At 44.1% G+C, this 26955-nt stretch overlaps 3 protein-coding genes across 8 annotated transcripts in view; 2 read left to right on the plus strand and 1 right to left on the minus strand.

Moving 5' to 3' along the window:
• The first annotated feature begins 2039 nt into the window (after positions 1-2039).
• Positions 2040-4960, plus strand: SPRYD4 (SPRY domain containing 4). Of its 2 annotated transcripts, none has more exons than XM_047867099.1 (3): positions 2040-2057; positions 2739-3060; positions 3375-4960. In XM_047867099.1, exons 2-3 carry the CDS (start codon positions 2976-2978, stop codon positions 3911-3913), a joined length of 624 nt encoding a protein of 207 aa, XP_047723055.1. In that variant the 5' UTR covers positions 2040-2057; positions 2739-2975; the 3' UTR covers positions 3914-4960. The 2 variants fall into 2 exon arrangements, with proteins under 2 accessions (XP_047723055.1, XP_047723053.1); XM_047867097.1 differs by lacking the exon at positions 2040-2057 and adding an exon at positions 2161-2310.
• A 2-nt stretch (positions 4961-4962) lies between these two features.
• Positions 4963-19578, minus strand: GLS2 (glutaminase 2). Of its 5 annotated transcripts, none has more exons than XM_047867088.1 (18): positions 18941-19180; positions 13690-13789; positions 13160-13281; positions 12414-12543; positions 11829-11908; positions 11579-11742; positions 11296-11354; positions 9978-10010; positions 9636-9694; positions 8850-8916; positions 8647-8697; positions 8249-8425; positions 7442-7573; positions 7236-7325; positions 7005-7066; positions 6228-6304; positions 5754-5817; positions 4963-5620 (listed from the first exon to the last, which is right to left on the minus strand). In XM_047867088.1, the coding sequence occupies exons 1-18, from the start codon at positions 19120-19122 to the stop codon at positions 5464-5466; spliced, it is 1806 nt and encodes a 601-aa protein (XP_047723044.1). In that variant the 5' UTR covers positions 19123-19180; the 3' UTR covers positions 4963-5463. The 5 variants fall into 5 exon arrangements, with proteins under 5 accessions (XP_047723044.1, XP_047723043.1, XP_047723047.1 ...); XM_047867087.1 differs by having other exon boundaries at positions 4965-5620; positions 7236-7328; XM_047867091.1 differs by having other exon boundaries at positions 4965-5620; positions 7236-7328; positions 18698-19053.
• Positions 19579-19841: 263 nt separating this feature from the next.
• The window catches only part of RBMS2 (RNA binding motif single stranded interacting protein 2), a 92448-nt gene continuing 85334 nt past the window's right edge, over positions 19842-26955 (plus strand). Inside the window, exon 1 of the mRNA XM_047867095.1 lies at positions 19842-19859. The gene's annotated coding sequence lies outside the window, so the exon portion shown is untranslated. The remainder of the gene's footprint in view (positions 19860-26955) is intronic.

Below are 26955 nucleotides of genomic sequence, written 5' to 3' on the forward strand. Positions count from 1 at the left end.
TTCTATTGACATCCTATCCTTGGATGACTTCACCTATGTCTGCTCTCCCTCAAAAATTATTTTTTTAATTAAAAAAATTTTTTTTCAAAGTTTATTTATTTTGAGAGAAAGAGAGAGAGAGAGAGAGAGAGAGAGAGAGAGAGAGAGAGAGAGAGAATGCCCACAAGCTGGAGAGGGGCAGAGAGAAGGAGAGAACAGAATCCCAAGCAGGCTCCGCATCATCCATGCAGAGCCTGATGCAGGGCTTGAACTCATGAACTGCGAGATCATGACCTAGCCGAAATCAAGAGCTGGATGCTTAACTAACTGTGCTACCCAGGCACCCCCCTCCCTCAAAATTTATATCTATATATTTACAGAAAATTTTCACCTGGGTGTCCTATGGACACCTCAAATACAGCCTGTCTGAAACAGAATGGATTATCTTCCCCCCATTCAAACATGCTTTTCTTCTGTATCCAATCATTAAATCAGAAACCTATGAATCAGCTTTGATTCCTTCCCCTATCCTCCCATTTTCACCTAACCAGTCACCACCAGAACTCTACCAATTCTGTCTTTTAGATGACTTAATGCACACCATGTCCCACCTGAGAACTCTATATCCTGTTTGACCCTGTTTCTGGTCTCATTCCCTCTCCAATTCATTCTCTATGTTGCTGTCAGCTTTATCTTTATAAAAACACCTGTAATTTGTCATTTCCCTGGGTCCCTTCAACAGCTCCTGAACATCTGAAAGACATTACTATGGGGTGCCTGGGTAGCTCAGTCAGTTAAGTATTTGAGGTTAAGTGCCTGACTCTTAATTCTGGCTCAGGTCATGATCTTACAGTTCCTGGGATCAAGCCTTGAGTCAGGCTCTGCACTGCCAGTGCAGTTGGAATTGCAGTTGGGATTCTTTCTCTCCCTTTCTCTCAAAATAAATAAATAAACATCAAATTAAAATACATAACTATAAATACAGGACTCCTCATAATTTACCCTCAACTTTTCCAACTGTTCTCCATATCTCTGCAGCATGAGGCCCTGGCAATTTTGTGCTTCTTGTGGCTTCTCAAATACTTCATTCTGTTTCATTACCCAGTGCTTTAGCAGAAGCTGTTCCCTACACCTGGAATGTCTTTTCCCCTTTCATATGTCAAGTGAAACCCTATCATTTCTTAATTATTATGCATGGAAACGTTAAGAATTAATTACTTGTACATTAGCAACGAGGTAGGTAAATCATCTCAATGACGAAGGTGAGTTTTTATCAGATAGATGGTCAGTCTGTGAAAGTAAAATAATACAACACATGACAGGCAAGAAGCTATTTCCTCAGCAGGGAATAAAGTAACAGAGGTGTATCTAAGTGACAGTGTGAGAAATCTGCAATGATTGCTTCAGCTCTCACACCTAGGATGGAAACAAAGGAGAAAAGCTACAGAAACAGAACTCAGGAACTTTCTTCTCATTACCCCCAAAATACAAAGTACTGAGAGAGCAGGACTTTTCAGAAGGAGAGGGAATGCTCTCGTCCATGCCTTCGCTCCTAGGCTTAGGAGGAACATAAACCACTCTTCTCAGACACGTTAGGCAGGTGTGAAGGCTGGACCAGGCTGACCCCTGGTGGAGAGAATGAACCAGTCATTGCACTCCAAGAATGTGATCGCAACACTTTCTCCCTTTATCCTCGTTGATTTACTAATTCAAAAACCAACAGTACTTACCCTGTGTTTAGGGTAAAACCGAGGCCTTAGGTCACAGAGAACAAAGGGCTTAATCGCCATTCCTAAGAATTCTTAAGAAACTTTTTTTTTTTTTAATTTTTTTTTCAACATTTATTTATTTTGGGGACAGAGAGAGACAGAGCATGAACGGGGGAGGGTCAGAGAGTGAGGGAGACACAGAATCGGAAACAGGCTCCAGGCTCCGAGCCATCAGCCCAGAGCCTGACGCGGGGCTCAAACTCCCAGACCGCGAGATCATGACCTGGCTGAAGTCGGACGCTTAACCGACTGCACCACCCAGGCGCCCCAAGAAACCATTCTTAATTCCCATTCTTAAGAATCTAATGGGTGAGATAAGTAGCTGCCCCTTTAAATGTTCCCTTCTCGGCAGCCCTAGGGAGAGTGGGAGTCGTTAGGCGGCTAATGCAGTAAGTAGTCTAGGGGAGAAATGTGATGGGGATTGAACGACCATCAGATATATGTGAGGGAGACAAATCCAAGGGCTTTCAGGTTTCTGGCTTGGGCAACTGGTTGGTTATGGGTTGCAGTTCACAGGGTCAGGGAACCTACGCGGAGGAGGAATGGTGTGTAAGAAGACGAAGTAAGTTTTAGACACGTTAAGTTTGAGGTCACGGGAGGGATGGGAGTGGGCTACATCCAGGTAGAAATCTCTAATAGGTTGTTGGATATACAAATGGGATATACAAATCAGGAAAGAAATATGGGGTAGGGGTTTAAAGTCCTTCTCCAGTAACTCTGAACATATAAAAACCAACGTTTACAGTATTTACACATTATTATAAAACAGCCTGCTACTTAACCTAGTGGTTATTTGTCAAGTTGTATTCTAGGTTATGCTCTCGTTTAATTTTTGTCAAGGTCTAAAGGGTTATTTTTTACAAATGAGAACACTTAAGGATCAGATTAAGTGATTTGCCCAAGGTCACACAGGAGCTAGGTTTGAATCCGATTACTGTTTAATTCTAAAATCTATACTTTTTGACGTCTTGCTACACCGTCTTTCTAAAGGTCCTACTTGGTAAAAACGTGAGCAGCACTGCCGGGAAAAAAACCGAAATAAACCGTACCAAGCGCATGCGGACCAACAACACATTTCACTAAGATGGCGGCTCCCCTGCTGGACGCAGGCTCCCTTACGTCATCACACTGCGCGGCCGCCTTTCGCGCACCACGTCGGAAAGTAGCAGGCGGGCAGATGGCCCTGTCCCAGGCCAGAGGGCGTGCCCTATTCATCCCTGGCGCAAGATGGCGCTGCCTTTTGCACGTTCGCTGTTCTTGTGCCGCTGGGGAGCTAAACGATTGGGGGTAGCCGTCGCGGAAGCCTGCAGAGGTAGGATTATCTCTTTTACTCTCTTTTATCTCCAAAATGGTTTCCGTTATTCCCGAGAGTCCCCTTGGGTCTCTCCCTGATCTGCTTTGGTCTTGAGAGTCCAAACCTGGGACACAATCTGGCTTTTTTTTTTTTTTTTTATCCCGAGGCTTTTCCAGTCTGAAAGCCCATATTGAAGCGCCTCACTCTTGCCCGCGTGACATTTTTTCTGTTTCCTCGTGAGCGCATGACTGTTTCAGATCGTAATACGTATATATCACTAGATCTAGGGGTTTAGCCCTCGTCATCATCTAATCTCTTTGCTCTGCTCACAGGCATCAGTTTCAAACTGGAAGAAAAAACCGCCCACAGCAGCCTGGCGCTCTTCAAAGGTGACACAGGTGTCAAGTATGGCATAGTAGGATTGGAGCCCACCAAGTTGGCCCTGAATGTGGAGCGCTTCCGGGAATGGGCCGTAGTGCTGGCAGACACAGCAGTCACCAGTGGCAGGCACTACTGGGAAGTGACAGTGAAGCGCTCCCACCAATTCCGAATAGGAGTGGCAGATGTGGATATGTCCCGGGATAGCTGCATCGGTGTTGACGATCGTTCCTGGGTGTTCACGTATGCCCAGCGCAAGTGGCACACCATGTTGGCCAATGAAAAAGCCCCTATTGAGGGCATGGGGCAGCCAGAGAAGGTGGGGCTGTTGCTGGAGTATGAGGCCCAAAAGCTGAGCCTGGTGGATGTGAGCAGGGTCGCTGTGGTCCACACGCTACAGACAGATTTCCGAGGTCCAGTGGTACCTGCCTTTGCCCTATGGGATGGAGAGCTGCTGACCCACTCAGGGCTTGAAGTGCCTAAAGGCCTCTAGTATGTGTTTCATTGGAGTGCCCAATCATGCTCTTCCTTGGGTAGTCTCCTGGTGAAACTGTCTGAAGCCTTTTAATTTTGCCACTAAGCAACCTCCAACTCCCGCAATTCAGTGTTAAGCCCTCTGTGCAATATCTTAGTCTTTTTCCTTTCCCCTACCCTGTGAAAACTAGGCACACAGCCACCCTCTCCCCTCCCCCAATCTACTGCCAGTTTCCTAGGCTACCCTGCGTGTACTTAATGTGACTGGCTTCCTTCAGTCCCTCTGCCTCCCTGTGCCCAGACCTCAGACTGCATTCAGTCCCGGGGTCTTAGCTTTCAACTTTGAATTGACTCATCACTGTGATACCTCTGCCTCCCTTTGCCCCCATGTGATTCCCCCTTCCCCCCACCTTGGGGCTCTACAGAACCTCTCCAGAGTAAATCCTTTCTACCTCTGGCTGGAGGAGTGGTACAATGACTTGGTCCTTTCCCTGTAGCACATAGAGAGTCGACTCTGGCTCCCCAGGAAGTTCTTTACTGTCTCTGAATGAAACAGAGCCCTTCTTTCCTAGTACCTCAGTGCCAGACTCTCAGCCCCACACTGCTGCAGCTATCACCACCCAGAGTCCATCTGCCTTAATCTGCACATCCCTGACATCTGGTCAATCCATTATAATCATTGGGCCAGTTACAACCATGATCAAAGGAGACAAGATACTTGTGCCACAGTTGGAACTTCCAAAGGGAGGTGGGAGGCCTGAGGTCTTGCACAATCCCTTTTTGAGCCTGCTCAGACCCATGCCCTCACTATTACCACCCACTCTCCCCTCCACCCCCTCCAGCAGTTGCTGTATCCAAGCAACTCTAGGATACAGTTAACCTAGAGTAGTATTTAGGGTTGACGAAAACGTGGTGGGATGAGTATGTACGTGAAATATGTATTGTTTGGGCTCTGTCTGACCTTGTGGTTCCCTCTTATTCTACCTTTATGATGGTGACGCAGCTGGATGCCCCTGTGGGAGAGAGAGAAGGACTGGGCTTAACAATTATAATTTGTGTAATTAAAGTTTATTTGAGCACAAAATACTTTCTCTGTCTAAAAAATTAGCAGTAGCAGCAGTACTTCCTGGCTAAGGAGGGCAGACCTCTCCAGACTATTAAAGTCTGGTGCATAGCTGTCCCACTTCCTTTGTGGATACATACCTGTACATGGTGGCTAGGGCCCCTTTACCAGAGCATCTCTGTCTCTCTCATGATGTTTTTTAAAGAAAGGGAGAGGGGACCTGGGTGAAGACCAGGGATGATTTTGAGTGGGCTAAACCATTAGGCTGTACCTCGAAGAAAGTCAGAGTCTCCATGGATTGCTCTACTGCATGGGTCCACCAAGGCACTTCTCTATACTCTGTCTGCCAAGGGAATGGGGTATTTTCACTCTCACAGAAAGCAGTAGCCTAAGTCTTGGTCCCCACTGAAGCAGTGCGGCTCTCCATAGCATGTTTGGTGGTTATGGGTTAAGTGTGTGGCCAGTCATGCTATTTCTTGAGCAGGTACTGTATGTGCACTCCATGCTCACACCATGCTCTCTAAGTTCTCCTTGGACAGGGCCTCGGCCGCTGCTTCGGCCTGAGTCTCAGATGGTGTATAGGAGTCCTGGTAATCCTGAAGCAGTTTCACCACCTCCAGGTGGTTGAACTGCACAGCATCATCCAGGGGAATGTTGCCCCACCTGAAAGGAACAAAGCCCATGATCAGGCAAAGAAGACATTGAGAACGCTATGGTTAAATAGTGACTGTGGTGGCTGGAGGGCAGTGGGAGAAAAGCTGCTGCTCAGCCCTCCTTTTACCTTAATCCTACTCACCTGTCCTTAACAAAAGGATTCACTTTGCAAGCCTCAATCAGGAATTTAACAACTTCGATGTGTCCTAGGAATATGGGCAGAAGGAAAATGAGATGGCACAGATCCTGAACCTTTTGGTGTTAACATTAGTATAGACTTTTGGCAGCTGGAGTCTGAACCAAAATGGGAAAGGCCTCTTCCCATTTTGCTCCCTGAAGCACCCAATAATAGGTGGCCTGCAAACTGCAGGACATCTGGACAAAACCAGTTCCTTCCCTTGTAACCTTAAGGGCATATGCGATAGGGATTACTCTTGTTAGAAAAGAAAGGCTCTTCGGGGGTGCCTAGCTGGCTCAGTCAGTAGAGTATGCAACTCTTGATCTCAAGGTTGTGAGTTTGAGCCCCATGTTGGGAGTAGTTTACTTTAAAAAAAAAAAAAAAGAATAAAATATAAAAAAAGAAAGGGTCTTCCCCTTTTATTTAACCTTTAGATACCTTCAGCTGCAGCAACATGCAGGGCTGTGCGGGAGTCATAATCTTTCTGTTCCATGTCCATGGCTGACAAGGCAAACCTGAGGGTGGTGGAAAATAGCTAGAGTTACCCATCAGTCTAGAATCACTAGTGTCTTTTCTGAAGTGGGGTCAGACTGGATGGATTCCAGAAAAAGTAAAACAGAGCTTATGGTAAGATCTGTAGACTCTGAGTAATCATGTTCTATACCCAGATGAGACTGTTACTCCTGAATCAGACGGGTGTGATGCTTCCAGAAACATCACTGCCTACATGTTTGCTGATGTTGGTGATCTACTTGAAGCAAGGTCCTTAATTACTTCCAAGGATTCTGCTCTTAACACCCAGGTTAATCCTAACAGTGACTACTGTTAATTAAATTCTTATCACATGGCAGTCACTGTACTTAAAATAATCTCCTTAAAAATTTTTTTTCTTTAGTGTTTTTATTTTTGAGAGAGACAGAGCATAAATGGGGGAGGGGCAGAGAGAGGGAGACACAATCTGAAGCAGGCTCCAGGCTCCAAGCTGTCAGCACAGGGCCTGATGCGGGGCTTGAATTCACAAACCGCAAGATCATGACCTGAATGGAAGTCGGATACTTAACCGACTAAGCCACCCAAGGGCCCCTAAAATAATCTCATTTAAATGCAATCTGTGCTATTTTATCTGGCTCTAAAGCTGAAGCACTTAACTGTTTTGCTGTGTTGACTCCTAATGAGATCTCTGACCAGGGGTATTTTAGTGTGTTTATTTAGTACCTTCGAAGAGCTGAGACATCTCCACTATAGGCAGCAAATAATAGGTTCACCACAGTCTTGTTCTGGAAAACATATTATACCCACCTTAGATTAACTGTGACTTTGAGCTCACCCATGCCCAGCTCTACCCTGTGACCCTTCTACAAAGATGCTTAGCCAAGGGTATTGCTAAAGCATTATGGAATGTTATATTCTGAAATATTCTTATAAGCCACCTTGGGTTTTCCTTACCCGAACTTCTCCCCCTTCACGCCGTGGGTCTAACTTCCGAGCACAGTGCCTCAGGTTGTCGTAGTTGTGGAAATTGAAGAGAGACACCAACTTCTAGAAGCATAAGCCAAAGAGATTGTTTACTTACTCCCTGCACTTCGTAGAAGCTCAAAATTGTTTCATTTACTCATTCAAAAACGTTAAGTCCTACATGCAAAGTAACTCACCTGGCAGAAGCTGATGCCCCTGTGGCTGTTCCCTAGCTTGTCCAGTGGAGGTGACAGACACATCATTCCCATGACATTAGGTACTACTAGGAGGATGGCTCCTGACACAGCTGACTTGGCTGGCAGGCCCACCTTGGGGACAAAGTTGAAACTGAGGATAAGCTAGAGGTGCCCCCAAGTCCAGATTAATAAGTTAGTCTATCCCAAATGACTGCATAGGCAAAGCCATATCCATCTCAACCTTTTGGCTTGTTAATTAGCTTCTTTTCTTACTAATCTCCTGCCCTCTCTCCCTTAAATTAATGGCTTCAGTAAGGAAATATTTGTTGAGTGTCTATGCTGTGCCTGATGCTGCCCTAGAACTAGGACAGTATCATTTGACTTCATTCTGGTGGTAGGAGATACATCATCAACAGAGAAAAATAACCACAGCTTGTGGGAAAACACAGGAGAAATGAAGTAGGGTGCAGGGATAGAGAATGAAGTGGGAGGGGGGCCTACTGGAGACAGGATGGTCAGAAAAGCCTCTCTGAGGAAGTGGCATCTAAACTGAGACCTAGAGAAGTGCCAGGCACGTGAAGAGCAGCAGAAGAGTGGCTTAGAAGCTGCAGCATCATGTATTGATGTGTTTGAGGGATTTGGTGTGTTTGACAAACTCCCCTAAGGATTCTCAGCCTAACTGCCTGGCTGGAAGCTACTGAATGACAGGCAGGAACAAGCTTCCATCCTCAACTTTGAGAGACTCCGTGTCCTCATGTCTCGGCTCTGGACTGGTGGCAAATGGATGGCAGGGTCAGCAGCACTCACATGGAAGGCAAACTGGCCTGAGAAGTCATACATGCCGCAGGAATGCATGAGGCTGAGGGTGTTGCGCACTGCTTCAGCGCTCAGCACGCTCTCTCCTGTGATGGGGCAGATCCCGCCATTGGCCAGGGTGGCTGCCATGACACTGCCTGACTCACAGGTCACCTCCACGGAGCACAGCTATGGAGACAAGGCAGAGGTGAGGGTGCAGTGTGGATGTGAACACTGTGCTCTTGGGTCTAGAGCAATGTTCTTGGCATCCTGATCTTTCAAAAAGTTCCCCTGGTGTTTCTGAAGGACACCAGAACCACTGAAAAGGAGCATCCCTCTTGTGGGTGAGAGCAAGGATGGCAGTCTGTCCTGTTCCTTTGGCCCGGAGCTAAACAGAAGTGTTTCCTCACCTGGAAATAGAGATCAAGGGCAGCCATCATGTCCACCCCCTTAGGAAAGCACTGTAAGAAAGAAGAAGGGAGAGCATTTCTTTTCAGGCCATCAGCAGATCCTGTCACATTGCCAGGATCTCAAGCAAAGTCCCCAGCCCCAGTTGCCCTTCCACCAGCTGCAGAATTCCCGGGGACTTGATATGCCGGCCTCTCCCAATTACCTTCTTTTCCTTTAGATAGTAGCCAATGGCATAATTCCGATCCCCTGTTTCCTTCTCTGACTGGAATCTGAAGCAAACACTGAATTTAGTACTTGATGTTTGAGGGTGGGTGTAAGGAGAGGGGAAAAATACCTTCCTTGAGAGAGATAGAACTAGATCACATATGTCAAACTAAATCAGCCCCTGTATAAATTCTCACAGTAATACTGGAGGAAACTTCTGACCCTGAGGAAACACTGGGCTAAACTTTATTGTAAAGCATAAAAAAACAAACCAAACCCAAAATGGGTCATCTAGTTTGGGAAAACTGATGAGCATTTTGGCCTTGAGGGACTTGTCAAGAAAGGGTTTAAGAATAAGCCCTCATACTGCCTCTCTTAAGTACTAAGTAGAAATGGAGGGATGCCTGGGTGGCTCAGTTGGTTAAGTGTCAGACTCTTGATTTTGGCTGAGGTCATGATCTCATGATTCATGGATTCAAGCCCCACGTCTGGCTCTGTGCTGACAGTGCAGAGCCTGCCTGGATTCTCTCTCTCTTCTCTGCCCCTCTCCTGTTCACGCTTGCGCACACATGCACCCTCTCAAAATAAAAACTTAAGAAATGGAACAAGTTTTTTTACAAAGTAAATATGTCAATGAAGGGACTCTGAGGAAGCTATGTGGCCAAAATTCCCCTGGATTTCTTGCTCTTAAGATTTATCACCACCCCCACCTTCTCTATCACACACATGCACACACAAACACACCCCACAATGTATTCATCCAATCCTATGAACAGAGCCTTACGTAGCATTGCTGAAACCCATGTATTCGTTCCCAGCCATTTTGTTCAGATACTGTAATACCTAAAAGAGAAAAAGGAGCATGGAAGGCACCACATGAGAGAGAACCTCTACTAAACACATACTAGCCTGCCTAACTTTTTTGAACTCCTCAGTCCTTATCATAGCAGGGACTCAAGAGGCTTTTTCCCTCTGAGGCCACAGATCCCCACACCTCTGGAAATAAAGCTTCTAGTATGGGCTGGTGCATTATCAAAGTGGGGTTAGAGCCACGCACTGGGACACCTGGAAAGGATAACATGCCATTGAGAAAAGCAGCCAGGAGCTGAGTAGCAAGGGAACTTACAAAATCAAACTTCTCTGCTTTGTTACAGTCCATCTGCAAAGAAAGAGAGAGAGAGAGAGAGATCAGCATTCCAAACCTAGGAGGATGACAGGAGTGCCAGGAGCACCTAGTGGAGTTAATGTCTTAGACTGGTTTTGCTAGTGACTTTTTTTTTTTTTTTTTTTTACAACTGAGTCTTTTTGTATACCTGCATATCATATCCAATGATCTTAAAAACCAAACCATTTAGATTTTAGTATCAAGTAATGAGTACAAATAACCTCACCCCATCTGTGAGTTTTACTCATCCCTGAGCCTCACTTCCATTTCCATTCTCAATCCCAGCCCTCATCTGACTCTCACTTTCCTTCTCCTGATTCCAGTCCTGTCCCCAAGCCCCATTCCTATTCCTGATCCCCATCCTCATCCCTTAGGCCCAAGCTAGAACCATACTCTATCCCTATCCCTGACTCCCATAGCTATCTCCAACTGGAGTGACAGGAATGGGATCAGGAGGCGTGTTGCATTTAATACTCAATTACATCAATTATATTGATAACTGAAATAAAGCTGAAGATTTTAGCCGAGTGTCAGGTCCAATAGGCCCACTTAGATGGGAATGGAATGAGGCAGGTGTCAGTTACAGGGCTGTAGACAGAGCTATCCCAGGGCAAGGGGAGAGCCTGAGCCTGGTCTGGTCTCCCATTCCACCCCCACCACACTCCATTGCTTCCTGTACATGTCAACTATAGTGTCAACACCATAGGGACTCTGACACCTCAGTCCCAGGGGGGAGGGTACCTAACACCACCTTCCCCAGGAGGGGCTGTGATTGGCTCTGGAGTGTTGCGGCCCACACTGTTCTCAGGTTCTTGCTCAAGCCCTGGGAGACCTACAGCTGACAGACCAGCCTGATACCCTTGCTCAAGGCCAACTCACAGTTTCAGGTGACGTGAATAGCTGCCCTGGCCTGGCCATTCACCCTTCTTTCTGTGTCCCTCACCCAGAAGTGGCCAATCAGTACCCAACGGTGCTGTCCTCCCCCTGTGTCTGGCATTTGGCCCTTGGTCCTAGGCAGGGGTCAAGACCTGAAGACCTGCTCACTTCTCTAAGGGCCAGGAAGCTCTGGGCTCCAGACTCAGGGTTGGGGGCAGAGGTACAGCTCCTTTTACTAACATCTTTGACATATGTGGGTCCTTGCTGTGCCCTCACTACTTCCTGGGGACCTTCATAGGAACCAAGGCCCAGCAGTCTCCTGGAGAACTGGGCAGATATGTGGGATATAGGAACAAGGGGGTTTAGAGAACAGTACCTTCCAGATGGCTAGGATGGCACTGACCTTGATCAGGGAGCTCACAACAATGGCACCAGCATTGACCATGGGGTTATGGGGGATTCCTGGAGAAATACAAACCACCCAGAGTTTTATTAGCTGCTGAGCAAAGCCTCCTTTACAGCTGGCCCACTCTGCAGGCTAGACAAGAAAAATTTCTTTGCTGGGGAGGATGAAATGACAGAGCTAATCAGCAAAGTCAGAGAAATAAACAAACAAGGCTGGAGGGATAGGTGGGAATAAGAAGAGGGACATCTATGAGTCTGCCCTGAGCCCTGGTAGTGCTCACCTTCCTCATTGAGAGAGAGCTTGTTGTAACGTAGGCCACTGGGCTCCTTGCCCACAAACTTGTGCACGTAGTCAGTGCCTAGGGTGCTTATGGAGATGGCATAGGTGAGGGGCTTCACACAAGACTGCAGGCAGAAGGGGATCTTTGTGTGGCCCACGGAGTGCCTGGGGGCAGATAGGTGCCATGAAAGGGATCAGCCTATGTTCTGCACCCGTGCTCTGCCTCCCCTTCCTCTCACCCAGCATCTTACCGCTGACCATCCACAGTGCACAGGGAGACACCCCACAGGTCTGGATTGGATTTGGCCAGCTGAGGGATGTAGGCCGCCACCTGGGCATGAGTGGGGAGACAAAACAGACAGAATGGAGATATGGATGTAGAGGGGGAACAGAGATAATCAGAGTCAGGATAAAGGTGAAAATTCTGTCTTCTGAAGGGCAATAGGGTTCCCTCCTGCCTGTTGTTCTCAGGGACACCCAAGCCTTAAGTCCAAGAAGGCCTTAGCTTTCTGTAGCTCTATTCCTATAGAGATGGCAGTAAAGCCTACGGAAAGTAAAAAGAGGAAAATTTTGGGTTTTGGTTTTCAGGCTCAATTACCCTATAGGTCTCTTTCAAAGTTCGATTGAATCCTTTATGCCACTTGTCCCCTAAGAAACTTCAGATTCTTTCACGTGCTCTAGAAATCACATGTATAGAAATACATAAAGCATTTGTCCCCATTTTTAGAGGTTCTGCTTATCTCTCATCCATGGATTCCCAGCCCCAAGAAATTTCCAAGAAGCAAGGTATATCTGGCCCAGAGCCCTTGCCCCTCCCTTAGTCCCCTGGCCCTCACTTTGCCTCCAGTGAGCTCTTTGGCATCCTCAAAGATGCGATCCACATGGCTCGTGAACTCCTCAAAATCAGGAATGACAAACTTCTTTCGGAATGCCTGGGTCAGGAGCACAATGTTGCTGCTCACACACCTGGATCCCAGACACGATTGGGTTAGGGGGCTGGAGAGATGCAGCTGTGACTCACTCTGGAGCCATGGAAGTTGGGAATAAAGAAGGCGTGAGTGGTCATGAGGTTTGGGACCAACAGCTCTATAACCTTTGGCATGTCACTTTATCTTTCTGGGTCTTAAGTTTCTTTTGCCCCTAAAATGAGGGGTTGTTGTAATGATGTGGAAAGATACCCCAAGACAGTGTCTTGGGATATAAGAAAAAAATACCCATATAATATGTATAGTGGGCCACCTTTATATTTTAAGAATCCTAAGTCATATAAGTATATTTATATATATTCCTGTATGTATGTAAATGCATAGGACGTTATCTAGAAGATACCCACTAATCTGTTAACAATGTTTACTTCTGGGAAAGGGGACTGGGATTGGGGAGAGAGGGAAAGGAGAACATGTATTTCTATATTGTTTGAACTTATTATATATAATGAGTATATGCATGTTCATATGTTACTTGTGTAATAAGTAATAAAACGAAGGGTCAAACTATCCAATCCCCAAGAGCCCTCCCTGCTATTATAGTCTATGTCCACATCAGTTTTGAGAGTGGGTGCCCTTGTTTCTGGGGCCCTCACTTTTGGAAGAGATCTCGGTCCAAGAGGCCACCACTGCTGGACTCTCGAACCATGCGGCGCATCTGGCTCATGCAGTCCCGAAGCCGGGGATCTGATGTCTGCAGTCCAGTGGCCTTCAGTGCCTTTAGGGGAAAGAAGAAGCCTGGTAAGGTCAACTACAAGGACAGCAATGCAATCCTAATATTCTTTCCCAATGGATAACAACTAGCTCAATCCCAACTACTGTAATAGGTGGAACAAATGGGTTTGCAGACTAAGAAAGGAGAGAATTGTGTAGCTATGGAGACTGATAAAGGTTTCCTGCCCTTTTTTATCAAGGAAGCTGGTTCCTGAACCCTTGGGGTCAAAGTCTCAAACCAAGAAGAATGGCTGAATCAGAGGGTTTCATCTTCCTACCCTGGTCCAGAGACTGGATTGCCTTATGAATCTAGACATCTACTACCCTATTGCTACCATGGCCCGTTAGCCATCCCCCCACTTCCCAGAGATCCTGAAGATTCAGTGTTCTGAGCAGGTAGAGAGGAACTTACAGTAGTGAACTTGTGGATAGGGATTCGTTCCTGTCCCTCAGCAATAGTGTAGAAGAGCAGATCACCCAGGCGCGACAGCATGCCACTCTCTGATGAATCACTGTTTGGGGCAGAGATAGGGGAGGAGGATAGGAACGTGAGAACTGCTTCCTGCTTCTCCTCCTAGAACATGGTCTTATAAGTAGATAGGTGTCCTCACTCTATGCCTCCTCCCTGAACCAGCTGATCTAGCCCTAATTCCAACTTTCACATCTGTCCTGAGAAGTCAAATCTTACTGTCTAGCTTTCTTTTGTTCCTAACCTTCAGACCTTTATTTCTAGCTGCTTTCTAGACATTTCCATTTCTAGATGTCCCATAGGGCACTGCCAAACTCAAAATGTCCAAGTGTCCAAATGTCATTTCCCCTCCCTCCCTCTGCTCCTCTTCTGTGCTTCCCATTTGGGTTAATAGCCGTATCACTCACCCAGGTGCCAACCCAGAAATGTGGAATCATTTGGATAATTCCCATACCTTATATCCATGTTCAGTTGGTAACCCACACTATGTCTCTCAAATCCACCCTGTTTTCTTCCTTTGTGCCAGCACGGCACAGTATAAAGAACAAGAGTTTGCCCCTTAATAGCTGTGTGACCTTAATATAGATAGGAAATCAGGTTATTTAATAATGCTGAACATGCTTCCTCATCTGTAAAATAAGGGTAGTAATGTGTGCTTTACATGGATGAAGTAGGCTTAATTAACAAAACATTTAGTGGAAAATGGTCTTTTATAAAGTAAATGCTCAGTAAACCATGCTTCATCATCAGCTCCATATTGTCTGTTCCCTAACTGCTACCACCCTCCCTTGACTTCCAACCCATCTTCCACAATGTGCCAGTTAACTTTCTAAAAGTCAAATATCATTTCTCTACTCAAAAACCTTTGATAGCTCTCCAGTGCCTACACATAAGTTATTTCTTGGTATGGCATTCAAAGCTCTTAAAACCTACCAACATTCTTTTTCTATTCTCCACCATGTCCCAACACTTCAGTTATGCCAGATAACAGGTAGGTCCTTGTGGATCAGACATGGTTAGGCTTCCTGGCCTTTGCTTATGCTGCACCTTCTGCATGGAATTACCTTTTTCTCCCTTCACTTGGAGAAGTCCTGCTCATCCTTCAAGGTCCAGATCAAATGTTACTAATTCTATAAAGGCTTCCTCAAACCTCCCAATATTGTTTATGCTGCTGGTATGACACAACACACCATCTTACTGACAGAAGACTCCCTTGCTCCACTGTTGTGTGTGTGTGTGTGTGTGTGTGTGTGTGTGTTTAGCATCAACATTCTTTATTTTTATTAAATTAGAAGTACAGGAGTGCCTGGGTGGCTCAGTTGGTTAAGCATCCGACTCTTGATCTTAGCTCAGGTCTTTATCTCAGGGTTACGAGTTCAAGCCCCATGTTGGGCTCTACGCCCAGCATGGAGCCTATTAAAAAAAAAAAAAAGAAGTACATTGCAAAATCGTAAACAGGTATGATAATATTTTGGATTACAGATTAAATTCAAAATAAAAAGATGTAGGGGTACCTGGGTGGCTCACTGGTTAAGTGTCCAACTTTGGCTCAGGTCATGATCTCAAAGTTCATGAGTTTAAGCCCCACGTGGGTCTCTCTGCTGTCAGTGAGGAGCCTGCTTCAGATCCTCTCTCCCCTTCTCTCTGCCTTTGCCCCACCCTCATGCACTCTCTTTCTCAAATAAATAAATAAATAAATAAAAATAAGATGACATAAAATTTTTTAAAAATATTTTAAGTAATCTCTACACCCAATGTGGGGCTCGAACTCACAACCTCAAGATCAAGAGGTGCATGCTCCACTGACTGAGCCAACCAGGTGCCCCAAGATGTAAAAATTTCTAATTCCAATTTTTCTGATTTGAAATTAGAAAACACCTTTAAAAAAAAAATCTCCTACCCCCCCCTTACCCATTTTGCGCATCCTACCATCCCCTCCCTCCAGGTCTTTGTGTTTTGGATACCTATGTCTTCCTAACATTGAGCGAAGTCCCTAGCACACAGTGGGTCTTCAATAAAGAATTACCAAGTTACGTTTCTAGGAAGGTCCCTATTGCCCAAAATATCTCTCTTGCTGGCTTATAATGCTTAACATTCCAGGTATTAAAAACTTCTTGGTCTTCAAGAGTTCTATTAATATGTTAACAGATTTAGAGAAATTATTTTATCAGATCATTCCAAATATGACAGCTATTTGAGATTAAGACCCTTTAATATCTTTGATCCAACAATTTGACTTCCAGGTATTTATCTCGTAAGTGTACTTACATACCTACAAAATAACATATTCCCATTTATTGCATTGTTAGTAATAGTAGTACTAGAAACAATGTAAATGTGCATCAACAGGGAACTGCTTAAATTATGGTACATTCATGTAATGGAATATTATGCAGTATAAAAAAGAAGAGATGAGAGAATTCTTTAAGTACTGATATGGAATGATCCCTAACATGTCATATTAACTAAAATAAGCCATCTGTAAAACAGCGTTCATAGTATGGTACTATTTATGTTTAAAAGGAAAAAATATGTTTGCCTTCACAAGCACAAAATATTTCTGGAAGGATATATATGAAACCTGTTAAATAAAAAGAAACCTGTAAGCCTGATTTACCTTCCTCTAGGGTGATGAAGCAAGTGCTGGGCAAAAGGAGTGGGAGGGATACTTCCCACTATATATCTTTTTGCATATTTTGAGCCATATGAATATGTATATATTATTTATTGAATATGGACATATTATCTATTGAAACAAGGCATTAAAAAATTAAAAGTCTCTCAAGAAGCTTGGCATAGACCAGGCATGTGTGTGTTTAGGGTCAGGGGTCAGAAAGAATACCAGGAGAGGGGTGTTTTCTTGTTTCTGAGGAAATCCAACTGTCACAATGAGGCTAGTGCCTATAAGGAGGACAGAGTCCATCTGGTGATAGAAGAAGGGAGGAGGAAAAAGCTATATGAGGAATAACGCAAGAAGGAAATTATGTAGGAACATTTAGAGGGCAAGTCTCTGTGCCTGGAAGCTGAGGGAAGACAGGAAATAATGCCATACCACTGAAGTATAACAAGCCTTAAGAAAATTGCAAACCCTTTGGCCCAGATAAGGATTGATCTGTGATATAATGTTGAGGGGCAAAAAAGCAAGGTGCAGAACAATGTGTATACCATGATACCATTTTCATAAAAAAGAAAGGAAAAAAATATCAACATGTATTTGCTGATATATGCATACAATATCTTTAGAAGGTTATACAAGATATCGATGACAGGTGTCCCTGGGGAGCAAAATTTCCTAGGAATTTACTCTAAGAAATAATTGAACCGGTCCACAAGAATATGTAGTAACCAGATTGAAGACTAGTTAAATAAATTATGATACCTCACACAATGGAATCTTAAAATGGCTTAATAGCAGCCACTAAAATGACAATAATATCACACACACACATTCAATGGTATTAAAAGCTGTTTATAAATGAAAAAGGTTACCAAGGAATATGAAGACTGTAATCCTATTTTTGTTAAAATTTTATATATACATATATAGGGTATGTATGGATATACACCACAATATTAATGGTTACCTCTAATTTGGGATCTTTATTTTCTTCTTGATACTCTATCTTATTTTTCTTTTATAATCAGGAATAACAAAGCTAAATATTAAAAAAACAAACAAGAACCTGAATACCAGGGCATTTTCTCTTTTCTGCCTTCCTTCTCCCCCACCCCCCAAACACAAGAAGCCCTCCCCATCATGGTGTCACACTCCAGAGCCAATCCCCCTCCAGTGCTCTCAATTCCTTTTGCTCAAGGGAGAACCAGATCAAGGCTCCTACTAAGAATTCCCTGGGAGCAAAGGCAGCCATAGGCAGGAGGATCAAGGTTCCCCAAAACACTTCCATCACCAGACACCACTGGGTAAGGAAGTATGTGTAGAAGGAACCAGGGATACTACTTGCTTCCCAGGAGGTCTAAAGGTGAGGGAGATTAAGGCTTTGCTCTATCCCACCATTTCTCCCATGGTGATTATTTGGGGAAAGTTGGAATGGAGAGTAGAATGAGACAGAGAGAGGGCTTATTCTTTAAAATTTAAATGTTCCATGTTTCCTTGAGAAGCAGCTGATGGAAAAGGACAGCCTAATAATTAATGATAAATAAATCATACCTTACTGGTCTGTTACCTGTCAGGACAGGGGCTCCAGTGGTGGTGAGGCAGTGCTGTGTCTATCTGGCTACTTTAATTATGATATGCATGTCTTTCTGAATGTCATCAGTACATGTCAATGACAGGAGAGATGGTCCATTTTCTGTTCCTGCTATGATAGTGCAGGGACTACTTGGACAGTGTCTATGTTGCCTGCTGGAAAGGACAAAATTCCCTGCTCAGCTCCGTCTGTGTCTCGGAGAAAAGAGGCTCAGCCACCAAGTTTTCCTGGGTGGAGGAGAGAGGTGCAGCCTCTGGGGCAGAATAATAAATAGCCCAAGCGATGAGAACCCTTCAAATCAGGGAGCCTGAGCAGCACAAATAACGGCTGACTGGTTCTGGTTTGGGAAATCTGAGCCTTATAATTTTTTACCCAATTATAACGATTTTCCTCATTTAACAACCAACTGGAAAACCACCCTCATTCTACAGATTAGGAGCCCCGATAACGCACACATCCAACACATATGGAAAGGACACACCACGTACCTGCGCACTAATACACGCGCATCACACATTACACGCCGAGGACATGCCAAAACACAGACACACCATACAGATGGACAGACACAAGTACACCAAGACTCGAAGAGGAGGCTGTTCCATACCCACTCATCCCCTAAAATACATCCGAGGACCTAGGAGAGGGAAGGTGAGGATGCGCGGTGCGCACACGGCCCTGCACTCAGACACGTGCACCAACCAACACGCCGCGCTTGTCTGCGTTCCCAGTTAAGTACGCACCTTGGACAGGCACCATCCCGAGGACCGACCTGCCCAAACGCCCTCCCGGGCGGACGGCATGTTACCGCCCGAGCGCGGCGGACCCAAAACCCCAGATCTAAAAGAAAAGGCATCGCAGGCTAGTGAGCGAGAAGAGAAGGGGAGATGAGGTGCGCTCTCGGGGTAAGGGTACTCCGAGCTGGCGACAACGACAGTGGGAGTGGGAGCGAGCCTGTTCCCCTGCCCCTGTCCCGCAAGCCTTACTGATCCCGGTGCTGCGGCTGGTGGCTGTGCGGCGTCTCTCTGCCCAGCGCCGCGGCCTCACTGAGGTGGTGCCGGACGCCCCCGCCAAGAAGAGGGCTCCGGCTCAGGTGACCCCAGCCTCCCAGCCAGCAGTGACTGCCGGCCCCGCTCAGCGCATTCTGCAGAGCCCTCATAGAGCGCATCCCCCCAGCGCGCCGCCAGCTCTGCCCGAGCGACCTAGGAGTCTGAGCCGTGGCTGGAGGGAGGGGCGGAGGAATCGCGAACGCCGCGAGGTGGAAGGAGCTCTATGTTGGAGTGCGGCGCGCCGGCTGTGGAGGGGAGGAGGGGCCCAGTGGGTGGGGTTGGAGCAGGAGGAGGGGCCCTAATGTCTCCGGGTCTCTAAATGTCTCCGGCCCCTGCCAGGTGCACTCAATCCCCACCTAGAGAGGGGATGGGCGAGGAGTGCAAGGTAACTAAGGAGAGAAAGCTGCGGAGGATATTTAGCGGGTGGAACCAGAGAGCTGTGCCCGAAGTTGGGATGGACAATGCTCAGGTCCAATCATTGGGGAAGGAAAGACCTTGGGGGCGGAGAAAAGATGAAGTTACCCAATTGAGAGCAAGGCAGTGGGTCGTCCTCAAAAGCCTTGCGGATTCTTTAGTGCCTTGACACCCTGCGGCAGCCTTGCGTACAGACGTTGAGGGCGGGAAAGCCGAGGCTTGGCGATTTGCGAAGCTCCCGGAGGACGCGGCGGCTTCAGAACCATGGAATTCTCGGAGAGAGAGGAGAGCGGTACCTCTCTGCACTCAGATAAGAGTGAGCCCTTTTCAAGAGGCCACCTAGTGACCTTCAACATTCCAAGGCCGGAACCGGCCACGGTAACCCGCCGCGTAGACCGGCACGGAGGTCCAATGAACGCGTGGTCTCCGGCACGCGGTATTGGTGAGTGAGGAGTCAGATGGCCGGAAAATACCCTGACCAGAAACAGCCCCTGCGCACTTTAGGGAGTTCCTGAGGTGGTGAAAAGGTCACCCTGGTGGTTATTAGATTGCCTACGTTCACGTGCTATCTCTACCAATTATTTGGTGGCTATATAGGGCTTGCCTGTTCTCGATAGAGCCTTTATACGTTTTATAAGCCGTTAAGTGCTCCCAAAATTTTAGTTATTTGAACTACCACACCCTGTATTCCTCACGTAAAAGAAGTGATATAGAAAAGTAGTGGTTTTTTTTTCTAAAGATTTTATTTTTGAGTAATCCCTGCATTCAACATGGAGCTCGAACTTAAAGCCCCAAGATCAAGATTCACACGCTCCACAGACTGCGCCGACCAGGCGCCCCTAGGAGACGAATTTTGAAAGCTAAACACATTCAGGAATTTTATAATTTGCAATTAGGAAAACACTCGTCTGTATCTTCACAGTGCCTAACATAGTATCTATATTGAGTAGAAACTCATGTAAATATTAAGTATCATCTAATGCTTGTGGTGTGCCAGCTATTTTATATAGTCCATCTCTCCCTCTTACCAGAGACCTACAAAGTAGTTATTATTAGTCCCATTTTGAAGATGAGGAAACTAAGACTCGGAAATAGGGCTTCTTTGAATAAGGTAACCCAGTTGTTATCTAATACCAGAGCTAAGAATCGGACTCAAATCTCTGACTACAAGGCTTTCTCCATCAATGCAGCTCTTCCCAAAATTAACTGTTGACTCAGATTATCCCAGGAAATGACACCATCCCTAAAGGAAGCATTTTATGTGGAAGCATTATGATACAGTACTGGGAGTTGTCTAAGGTTGGCTGTATCACAAACCAGCACCTTTTTTTTTTTAAGATTTTTAATTTTTTTGTTTGTTTTTTAAGTAATCTCTACTCCCAATATGGGGGTTTGATCTTACAACCCCGAGATCAAAAGTTGCACACTGTACCTTCACTTTACAGTTTTGGATTAGCGTGAACATCAGGGGTAACTGTGGGAGAAAAATATCAAAACCATATTCTGGTGTGTTTTGTGGAAAGGCAGTTCTCCTTTGCGTTGGTTAGGGCTGGAGGATTTATTTGGTTTGAAACCAGATAGAGTGACTTTTGTTTTTGTTTTTCCCTCCTGCAGTCATTCCCTATCTGCCCTATCTCACCTATTCAGACTCTCTCTCTAATTGAGGAACCCAGGCTTCCCCTGGGCTGCCTCCTGCATGGCTTCGCCCATGACTTTAAGAAAGTTCTAGTAGTATAAACTAGAGCTAACGTTAGTTTTTCCAAATGTAACAGGCTAATCTTATCCTTGTTTGACTCAGGAATGTTATTTCTTTGAAGCTTTTTAAGCCGTGGAGAGACAGGTACCATATGTTAGGGATTTCTAAACATTACCTAGAAGTCATTTGCTTCCTTTTATTTCCTACCCCTGCTTTTATGAATTAGCCTTAATTATAATCAGTGAGTGATGAGTTCCCCACTCTCTTTCTTTCCAGTTGTCTCTGATAATAGGAACTGGTTGGTCAGTGAATAAAATCTGCCTGTAGAAGGGGAGGTTCTTTGCTTGGAGAACTAGCCCCTAGCTGCCCTTTGACTTTTGTAGTGACTCTTCTTCCACTACAATATTGCTGCCTTTGTATGAGGAAGGAGCATGAACGAGTGACTTGGGAGGCTCACAGTTTTGTGTAAAGTATAAAATATTCAAGAAGAACAAGCTTGTCGTCCCAGGTAATTAAAGCTTGGCAGTGTCCGATCCTTTTTTTTTGTTTCAAATTTGAAAAGGACCCATCTAGTTAAATCTGTGCAAAAGTATTAGACAACTGTGACATGGCCAGCTAGAAATGAGTTTTTAATAAGTTAAAGAAATCTCTGTCATGTCTAATAGTAGGTTTTTAGGTCAGCCCTGGATGTGCCAGAGTTTTGTGGTATATGAGGGAGGATTGGTCTTAATGATTTTGAAACCTAAATCAGAAAAGCCAAATCCTCTGGGACAAAATTGGAAACTTGATGTTTAAGGAATGTTTATTATGATTTAGAGATTCTCATTTGTTCTCTTTAGATTGTAGCTAGAATGTTGATTAGTGCAAGTGACAGATTATTTCACCTTAAGTTTTTTTTTTCATTAATTTTTGTTCTGCTAATGTTACTATTGGTGCACATGCCTTCCTGCCTTAGTTTCTCCATTTGCAAAAGATAATCTTGTATAATTATATAAGTACTAGGAGCTCTGACATAGTCATCTTCCATTCATTCAGTGAGTATTTATTCATTGGCCTGTGGTGTGCCAGGCCTGGATCTAGGGAATCCAGAAATTAAGCAAAAACAACACCAGTTTCTGACTATTGGAAGAAATGAGAACGCAGTGTTTAAAATTAAGAAAAATGCCGAGACGAGAGATGTAGAAGGAAGTATAAACAAGGGGCCCCTGGGTGGCTCAGTTGGTTAAGTGTCCAACTTTGGCTGAGGTCATGATCTCATGGTTTGTGAGTTCAAGCCCCGCATCGAATTTTCTGCTGTAAGTGTGGAGCTTGCTTGGGATCCTCTGCCCGCCCCCCTCTCTCTCCCTCCCTCCCTCTCTCTCAAAAATAAATAAACATTAAAAAAAGGGGTGAGGCACCTAACCAGGGTCAGGTAAAAGGTAGCTGAGATAAAGGGGAAGGAACCTCAAGAAATGTTGGGTGATGGGAGCCAACTCTTAAAGGATGAGAAGTGTTTCCCTGGATGGAGATGAGGAAAAAGGTATTCTAGACAGAGCTCTTCCATAACATAGCATGAGAGGAACATTTGAGGGACTCTAGGTCAGTTGGTTGGAGTGAAAGTTTGGTTGGGTGTGAGAATGTGTGGATCAGTGAAGCTGAGTATATAGGTGGGGTCTCATCATAAACAGTATGTATGTATGTACGTATCTGAGTAGGCTCCATGCCCAGCATGGGGCTTGAAGGATCTCCTTCTCTATTGACTGAGCCAGCTAGGCACCCCTGCATTATGAAGAGTTAAACACTATGATAAGAATATTTACATCCCAAAGGCAATTCCTTGTCAACCTTCTTCTTCTTTTTTAATTTAATTTAATTTTTTAATTTACATCCATGTTAGCATATAGTGCAACAATGATTTCAGGAGTAGATCCCATAATGCCCCATCCCCCCTCCCCACAACCCCTCCAGTAACCCTCTGTTTGTTCTCCATATTTAAGTCTCTTACGTTTTGTCCCCCTCCCTGTTTTTATATTATTTTTGCTTCCCTTCCTATGTGTTCATCTGTTCTGTGTCTTAAAGTCCTCATATGAGTGAAATCATATGATATTTGTCATTCTCTAATTTCGCTTGCACGATACCCTTCAGTTCCATCCACGTAGTTGCAAATGGCAAGATTTCATTCTTTTTGATTGCCGAGTAATACTCCATTGTGTATATATACCACATCTTCTTTATCAATTCACCCATCAATGGACATTTGGGCTCTTTCCATACTTTGGCTATTGTTGATAGTGCTGCTATAAACATTGGGGTGCATATGCCCCTTCAAAATAGCATACCTGTATCCCTTGGATAAATACCTAGTAGTGCAATTGCTGGGTCATAAGGTAGTTCTATTTTTAGTTTTTTGAGGAACCTCCATACTGTTTTCTGAAGCCACTGTTTTCTGGAGTGGCTGCACCAGTTTGCATTCCCACCAGCAGTGTAAAAGAGATCCTCTTTCTCTGCATCTTCGGCAACATCTGTTTTTGCCTCAGTTGTGAATGTTAGCCATTCTGACAAGTGTAAGGTGGTATCTCGTTGTGGTTTTGATTTGTATTTCCTGATGATGAGTGAAGTTGAGCATTTTTTCATGTGTTGGTTGGCCATCTGGATGTCATCTTTGGAGAAGTGCCTATTCATGTCTTTTGCCCATTTCTTCACTGGATTATTTGTTTTTTGGGTGTTGAGTTTGATTAGTTGTTTATAGATTTTGGATATTAACCCTTTATCTGATATGTCGTTCGCAAATATCTTCTTCCATTCCATTGCTTGCCTTTTAATTTTGCTGATTGTTTCCTTTGCCGTGCAGAAGCTTTTTATTTTGATAGGGTCACAATAACTCATTTTTGCTTTTGTTTCCTTTGCCTCTGGAGATGTGTTGAGTAAGAAGTTGCTGTGGCCAAGGTCAAAGAGGTTTTTGCCTGCTTTCTCCTCTAGGATTTTGATGGCTTCCTGTCTTACATTTAGGTCTTTCATCCATTTTGAGTTTATTTTGTGTATGGTGTAAGAAAGTGGCCTAGTTTCAATCTTCTGCATGTCGCTGTCTAGTTTTCCTAGCACCACTTGCTGAAGAGACTGTCTTTATTCCATTGGATATTCTTTCCTGCTTTGTCAAAGATTAGTTGGCCATACGTTTGTGGGTCCATTTCTGGCTTCTCTCTTCGGTTCCATTGATCTGAGTGTCTATTTTTGTGCCAGTACCATACCGTCTCGATGATTACAGCTTTGTAATACAGCTTGAAGTCCATTGTCAACCTTCTTTCAACGTTTTTTTTTTGTTGTTTTTGTTTTTTTTTATTTTTGGGACAGAGAGAGACAGAGCATGAACGGGGGAGGGGCAGAGAGAGAGGGAGACACAGAATCGGAAACAGGCTCCAGGCTCTGAGCCATCAGCCCAGAGCCCGACGCGGGGCTCGAACTCCCGGACCGCGAGATCGTGACCTGGCTGAAGTCGGGCGCTTAACCGACTGCGCCACCCAGGCGCCCCTCAACCTTCTTTCAAAGATTCTCTACTTCACTTGAACTCGCCACCCTACTGCTTCACAAAGAAATCCTCAATTTCCTGCCATTACACTTATATTCTGTGTTTATCCCTCCAGATACTATTGAAGAGGAATCCTTCCATCATTCTTGGTTAATCTCTCCACTTACTTTGCGGTATTTTTCGAATTATTTCTCTGTAATGAGTCTATCTTTCACCATTTGAATATGCTCAAGTCTTTCCATCTGCAGAAACAGTCACTGAGTATGTTTTGACTCTGTGTTTAATTAAAATATATTTCAGTTAAGCAGCTTTATGCAATTCAGATTTTCCATCAGTATTACTCTTTTTTTAATTCTTTTTTTAAAAATTGAGGGGTACCTGGGTGGCTCAGTTGATTAAGCACTGACTTTGGCTCAGGTCATGATCTCACGGTCAGTGAGTTTAACCCCCGAGTTGGGCTTTGTGCTGACAGGGCAGAACCTGGAGCCTGCTTCGGATTTTGTATCTCCCACTCTCTCTGCCCCTCCCCTACTGGAGCTCTCTTTCTTACCTGTTTTCATTCCGCCAAGTTTTTTGAAGAGCCATTACACTTAACCACTTATCATCACTTCCATTCTGTCTGTGATAGTGGTGAACTAAGCTGCTGCCGCTGTTGTGTTACTTTGAGTTCATGGGCTTAAGGGATTCATTGGCTTTGAAAGTTTAAATAATATTATTAATCAAGGCCACTAGATCAGTTAATGTATTTAAATATTGCTAAGTCTTCATTAGTAAGCACATGTATTTGAATAGGATTTAGATTCTGGCTAGAGTAGCACTATGGTACTGGTGCACATGTTTTAACTTGATTTTATCGACTAGACCTTCACAGAGTGAATGAAATTTTGTATAAATTCAGATGTATCTATGATCTATCCAAATGTGCTTTTCTAATTCCTATTTAGTTTTGCAGTTACAAAACTAAATTTTGTAGGACTGAAAAAGTACAGACATGAGCATGTAAAAAAAATCACAATATATCATCATACTGGTCATATTTATAATACCCAATATACATTTTCTCTATTTTGCCAAATCTCTCCTGTAAATTGGTTTCTCTGGTGGCCACATGAATAGATTATAGCAAGTCTGAATCATTATAATGTGTTAAGAGAATGTAGATTTTGCCGGGGTACCTAAAAAAGATTTTAGTGCTAATTTGAAAGAATTTGAAACAGCAAAAAGAAAAAACCTTTTGTGTGTGGTTATTGTTGATAGCATTTTAATACTTTTTTTAAGCTAAAAAACGTGAAAAGTGTTTTCAGAATCTTGTCATCATATAGTAAACAAAACCATTCTGTAAAAAACTAAAACTAATTTTAACCACATTCTTCTACTTGAACACTCTATAAACCTTAATTTCTCAAGATTTTACATAATTTGAACATTTTTATACATCACCCACTTTTGCCTGTCAATTTGCTAAAGGCTACTGTTCCAACCCTCTGATCTTTGGGAAATTTTTAGAGAAAACAATTTTATTTTTTACTTTTTTCAAGTTCTTATTTAAATTCCAGTTAGTTAGCATAGAGTGTAATATTAGTTTCAAGTATAGAATTTAGTGATTGACCACTTACATACAACACCCACTGCTCATCTCAACAGGTGCACTTCTTAATACCCATCACCCACTTAACCCATCTCCCTGCCTAAATCTCCTAGATAAAACAATTTTAGATTATCAGGTAATATGTACAGTAAGAAATTTTCAAGGTTAAGTATATTTACTTATATGCATTTACTATTCCAGTTTAACTTAGATGAAAAAAATCACAGTAAAAAGTACAGAAAGTGCCAAATAAATTTATGATGTATGAAAATGGTTAATATAATTGCTGTTTTATGAGAATTACTAAGTACAGAAATTGGAAAAAAGTAATGTGTACATATTTCTGTGATAGTTATTGACAGTACTGGCACTTGATTTGAAATTTTTCTTTTTTTTTTTTTCATGTTTATTTTTGGGAAAGAGAGAACATGTGCACTCAAGTGGGGGACTTGCAGGACGAGGGAAACAATCCCTATGCTGCCCCACCGGGTGGGGCTTGAACACACCCACTGTGAGCTCCTTTCCTGAGCTTAGTCAGTCGTGATCAAGAGTCAGACACTTAACCAACTGAGCCAGTCAGTGCCCCTAAATTTTTTATTAAGTATTAGTTTTGTGCAATTCTCATTCACATATTTATAGTAGAACTAAAATGATTTAAAACTAGGGAAGTGTGTAGGATCACAATGTTTAACAGAATTATTTTTATAATTTTAAAAGTTTATTTATTTTGAGAGAGAGAGTGTGGGGGG

Source organism: Prionailurus viverrinus, chromosome B4 (assembly GCF_022837055.1).
Source record: "Prionailurus viverrinus isolate Anna chromosome B4, UM_Priviv_1.0, whole genome shotgun sequence".
Taxonomy (NCBI): Eukaryota; Metazoa; Chordata; class Mammalia; order Carnivora; family Felidae; genus Prionailurus; species Prionailurus viverrinus.